Source organism: Enhydra lutris, unplaced genomic scaffold (assembly GCF_002288905.1).
Source record: "Enhydra lutris kenyoni isolate GAN:26980312 unplaced genomic scaffold, ASM228890v2 scaffoldscaffold85, whole genome shotgun sequence".
Taxonomy (NCBI): domain Eukaryota; kingdom Metazoa; phylum Chordata; class Mammalia; order Carnivora; family Mustelidae; genus Enhydra; species Enhydra lutris.
Genome location: NW_019154169.1, coordinates 5,300,283 through 5,305,404, shown reverse-complemented (window position 1 = coordinate 5,305,404; position 5,122 = coordinate 5,300,283). Strand labels below are relative to the sequence as shown.

Here is a 5,122-nt window from a genome sequence, read left to right as displayed (position 1 = left end):
ATGGCTTGTCTGCGTCAGGTCAGTATTTGGGGAGTTGTAGGCCTGCCCTTGGACCCTTGCTGGGAGAGGACGAGAGAGGAAGTCCTTCCTTCAATCTAGCCTCCCTGCGGAATGGAAACGGAATGATTTAGCCTGCGGGAAGTCGTTCTAACAGTCCTGCCTCCTTCGTGCGGCTTTCCTTCCCATCTTGCCCCTTCCGAGGCTACCCCTCGCATCTGGGGCCACTCCGCAGTGAGAACTGGTAGGCTCCTGGAGCCTGATTGGTCGGTGCCAGAAGACCCGTCTCCGAAGGATCCCCAGTGGCTCAGGGGCCATGAGGTGCAGCCTATCACTGAGGGTGGGGGGCGGGGAAAGTTGGGTGAGAGCACCGATTGGGTGGGAGGCGGAACTTAGGACCTTTGAGAGTTCCCGTTGGTCTGAGGAAACCTGCGTCAGGAACGTGAGGCGGAAGTGGCTGGGAAGGGAATGGGGGTGTTTAATTCGGGTATTGGAGGGGACGCTGGTGGACGGTCAGTTTTGGGGGTGGCTGGGGACGGAGATGGGAGTGTGAGAGGGCTGAGAACGGGGACCTGGGGAAGCTCAGATGGGAGTCCAGGGAAGCTCAGAGTATGGAATTCTGGAAGACTCGAGGTGGGGAGTCTAAGGGGTTCGGGTAGGGAAGAAGGTTGGAGAGGAGTTAGGCTCCGGACTAAAGGCCCAAGGTTGCTGCAGGGAAGGGGCGCTCGGGAGGAGAAGTGTGAAGGGGTCCAGAATGGGGAGATACGAGGAGACTGAGGGTGGACCTTTCTTAGGAGACGAGGGGGCACATGGGTGTTGAGAGTGGGGCACCTGAAAGGGTTTGAGGTGGGAGGAGGGTGCATGGTGACTTTGAATATTGTTAGAGAGCCAGACTCATGGTTTCAAGTCTGAAGTTGTTAGGATGGGGTCTCAAACTGTTTGAAGGGATTTTGGGGGTGCGGCCCTGGAAGTCGTGGAGCTCTTGAGAATGGCTTCCAGTGAGGTCAGAGGATGTTCTCTGTGAGAAGCTTAAGAAGGCAAAAATGTGTGTAGTTTGAGAGGTCGTTGTGGATGGAGTTTGGGGCAGCGGGGCAGCCTTCTGAGCACTCACTGTGTACGGGTGGCTTTTGAGATGCTGAGAATTCGGGTTTTAGAAACCAAGTGAGTTTCCCAGTAGGGCTGAGGGGAGGCCCCCGCCTTTGGTAAAGCAGAAAATGGGATCATAGCCTGAGGGTGGGAGGCTTGGTGACTTCAGAGTGTCCTCCCCTCCCCCACAGGACTGGGTGCATGGAGTTGGTGTCGATGGAGGATGAGGACGCCAGGGTCCCAGCCCTGGAACCATTCAGGGTGGAGCAGGTTGTCAGGACTGGGGTTGCAGAGGGTGAAGGTGGGGACTAACGGGTGGAAGATAAGAGTGGGGAGAGGTAGGCTGAGTCCGGGGTTTGTGGGCTGGGACTGCTCCCTCCCTCCAAATTGATTCTTACCCTCAGGATATATCTCTACCCTCACCCCCACTTCCCACCCCCCAAAATGGGCATTAGTCCTTTGAGGTCAGGCCCTGGCCTGTCTGGGAATGTCTGGACCCACTCTTCAGAGGGAAGGACTGCTCAGTGATACTAGGGCTCCTGTGTGGGTCTCAGGGCCGCACCTTCAGGGGACTCTCTATCCTAGGCACCACCTGTAATCTACTATGTCCCTGACTTCATCTCCAAGGAAGAGGAAGAGTATTTGCTTCGACAGGTAATCACAACACCCTTCTGGTTTGTTTTTCCCTCCTCCCAGGTCCCTCCCCAATCTCCAGGTTCTGTGTGAGAGCCCCTAAGGCTACAGTGATGATCCTGGCAGGAAGGAGAGTGCCACCCAGCACTCATCCCTCCGCTTCCCTATTCCTCTTGCAGGACCTGCTGGGGCCTGTCAGAAAGAACCTTTCCCAGAAGACTTAGGGGAAACCAAACTGATACTTAGCAAGGTAGTTATGCAGCTCAGACTCCCTGTGCTGGGATAGCCCAGTCCAGCCTCCAAAACAGAGGAAATGGCTAGAAACAGATTCCTTATGCTAGAAACAAGGAGGTTAAAAACCTCCTGCCCTTTTTGCTGAGATAGCCCAATCCTGCTATCATGGAGAAAAGCAGGTTATAAACATAGGCTGTGATTGCCCAGTTTGGGCCATTGAGGTTGGGGGAATTAAGAATTTGCAGTTTCAGATTTCTGCGCTGACATAACCCAAGTATCAGAATGTTACAGAGTAAACTCTTCGCTCCGCTGAGATAGCTCAGCGGAGACCCAGAGTCTTGGGAACAAAGTCACCAAGCACAGATCACCTGTGCTGAGATGGCCCAGTATTCTGCATCTATTCTTAAGGTTTGGGGAAAAAAGAATTTACAAAGCTCAGAGCTTTTGCAGCCTCAAAGCCTGAGTTAGAGCACAGGTCTTCTTTGTGCTATCCCAAGTAGTCTTGTCTAGTGTGAGTCCCAGGAATAAGTTAGCTACAAGAACACAGACACTTTTAAAAAAAAAAACAACTATTTATTTATTTGAGAGAGAGTGAATGTGTGCACACACATATAGGGCAGGAAGGAGAGAAGGAGAGAGAGAATCTCAAGCAGACTCCCTGCTGAGCGTGGAACCTGACTCAGGATCCTGAGATCATGATCTGAGCCCAAATCAGGAGTCAGATGCTTAACCGACTGAGCTACCCAGGCGCCCCACAGAACACAGACTCTTATGCTGCGGTAGCCCATTACAGCGCCATAACTGTGAAAGGAATGACAAGGTTATCGGGTACATTATCTTGGAGATTGCCCATTCTAGACCCTTGGGATCTTGGCAGTGGAGAATTTTCGAAGTACTCTCTTTGCTACACGGAGATAGCCCAGCCTAGCACATTTCCTCCCCCAGGGGATAGGAACAAAGAGGTTCCAGAAGTCAGGCTGTGCTGAGATAGCCTGGGATTCAGGAAATTATGGCATGCACACTATTTGCTGGGTTAAAAGAGCCCCATCCAGCCCAGAGCTCTGAGTAGATTCAGACCACGATTGTGTAGCTCTGGTTTCTTTTTCTTGATCCTAGTAGACACAGGATCAAGAGCAAACAACACAATCCTGGGAACACGGTCTCAGAGAACAATCCCACAGACTTTTGAGATGTCCCATCCCCCGCCCCCACCGCCAGCCCAGGTAGAGGGCCCTATGTTGGTCTGAGTGGGAGAATCAGAGTGGTCCTGAAAAAGGACTGACCCCTCCCCACCTCCTAGGTCTTCAATGCCCCAAAGCCAAAGTGGACCCAGCTCTCTGGGAGGAAGTTACAGAACTGGGGTAAGTGTCCCTGCCTGGGGGCATGGGTAATTTGGGGATGTAGGCCCGGGCAAGTGGCTCAGGTTGGTGACACTGGGTGGATCCTTGAGGGTTCAGGGGGTTCCAAGGGCCAGGAGGATTCTGAGGGGGTGAGCGGAGATTCTGATAGACTAGGGATTTCCTGATGAGTTGGGGGTATCTCCAAGTGTCCAGGGGTTTGAAGGAAGCAGTGGGTAGTGATCTCTAGAGTCAGAGGTTCCCCAGGGTCAGAGTGCTCCCAACCCCTGGGGTATTCCTAATGGGGACTCCAAGTGCCAGGGCTTCTCGGTTGGGTGTCCTCAGGACCCCATTGCCCTCTCCCAGGTGGGCTCCCCCATCCCCGGGGGATGGTTCCTGAGCGGCTGCCTCTGTGGCTCCAGCGCTACGTGGACAAAGTATCTGACCTCAGCCTTTTTGGGGGTCTCCCAGCCAACCACGTCCTTGTGAACCAGTATCTGCCTGGGGAGGGCATCATGGTAACCACACGTCTTCACCCCGACCCCCAGACCTCCATGGGGCAGGGTGTCATGGTGACCCACCTCTACTCATTAAGAAGCCACATACCCCAACCAGGCATTCAGCCCCCCCCATCCCAAGCAGGGGCGCCCTCCTTGAGCCCCAGAGGGTGGGGGATGTGGACTCCTGCCCTGTCCAGCCCTGGTGCCCACTCCCTAGCCCCACGAGGACGGGCCACTCTACTACCCGACCGTCAGCACCATCAGCCTGGGCTCCCACACCATGCTGGACCTCTACGAGCCGCGGCAGCCAAAGGATGATGACCTTGCAGAGCAGGTGGGCCCTGAGACACTGCCCCAGCCACTCATGGGCATTCTGACATCCCACATCCGCCAGTAGGCCCCAGTCTCTCCTGCCTGCAGGGTACCCCTGATATTCTCCCAGACACCTTCCCTCGTCCCTTCATGGAATGCATCCTCATCCTCCCAGACTCTGGTCCCATCCATTTGCAGGGTGCCCTAGAAATACCCAGTACCCAGACAACCCAGTACCCTTACCTGCTAAATGGATGCCCCAATGCCCTACAGTTCCCCCGGCCCCACACATTCAGAGTGCTCCCAGTAGCCCGGGGTCCATATACACTATGCAGGACTCCCGAGTACTCCAGCACACACTGATACCCTCAGATACCCCAACACAGACCTCTCTGCCACTCCAGTAGTGTAGGTCTGCCTCGTAAGACACCTTCAGATTCCCCCTGGGGCCTCAACCCATCACTCGCTGCTCAAGGCCCCCCAGATATACTGACCCCCTTCTGTGAGGGCTGTGGGTGACAGCAGCTTCCCTGACCTTTCTCTGAGTAATGCATTTCCCATACCTCAGGGTTCACATAAACTCCCCTGGGCACCCCAAGCCCAGCTGTTCCTTTGTACCCCTAGGTGCTCCTGGGTAGGCTGACACCCCCTTCTACTGCGTGGGTGTCCTCAAACATCCTGATGTCTGCAGACAGGCCCAGACCACACCTTGGCTCCTCCCCACCTCACTGTTACACCATCCCAAACCCCACCATCCTGCCTTCAGCCAAGCCCTTAGTCCAGTTCCATCCAGAGTCCTAGGCCTGCTGATCCCTGGGTCCAAGCTGCAGCCAACTTCCTGCGCCCCCCACCCCCGGGACTGCTTGCTAGTCCTTGCCCCTCACTCGAGCCCACTAACCGAGTCTCATAGGATTTCCACTGCAGAGCTTCTCCCTGGGAACCCACTGATCGCCCATCAGCCTTGGTCCCTGAGAACTCACTGACCGCCCCCCCCCCCCCCCCCCCCCCCCCCCCCCCCCCCCC

At 55.5% G+C, this 5,122-nt stretch overlaps 1 protein-coding gene across 4 annotated transcripts in view; it reads left to right on the top strand.

Moving 5' to 3' along the window:
- Positions 1-432: 432 nt before the first annotated feature.
- Positions 433-5,122, top strand: part of LOC111161585 (alkB homolog 6) — a 5,214-nt gene continuing 524 nt past the window's right edge. Inside the window, exons 1-6 of one of the 4 annotated variants that reach the window (XM_022525338.1) lie at positions 433-484; positions 1,275-1,353; positions 1,669-1,737; positions 3,251-3,311; positions 3,633-3,805; positions 4,005-4,121. In XM_022525338.1, coding sequence (XP_022381046.1) covers positions 1,285-1,353; positions 1,669-1,737; positions 3,251-3,311; positions 3,633-3,805; positions 4,005-4,121 — 489 coding nt within the window. In that variant the 5' untranslated portion in view covers positions 433-484; positions 1,275-1,284. The other 3 variants (XM_022525336.1, XM_022525334.1, XM_022525335.1) reach the window with 3 other exon arrangements.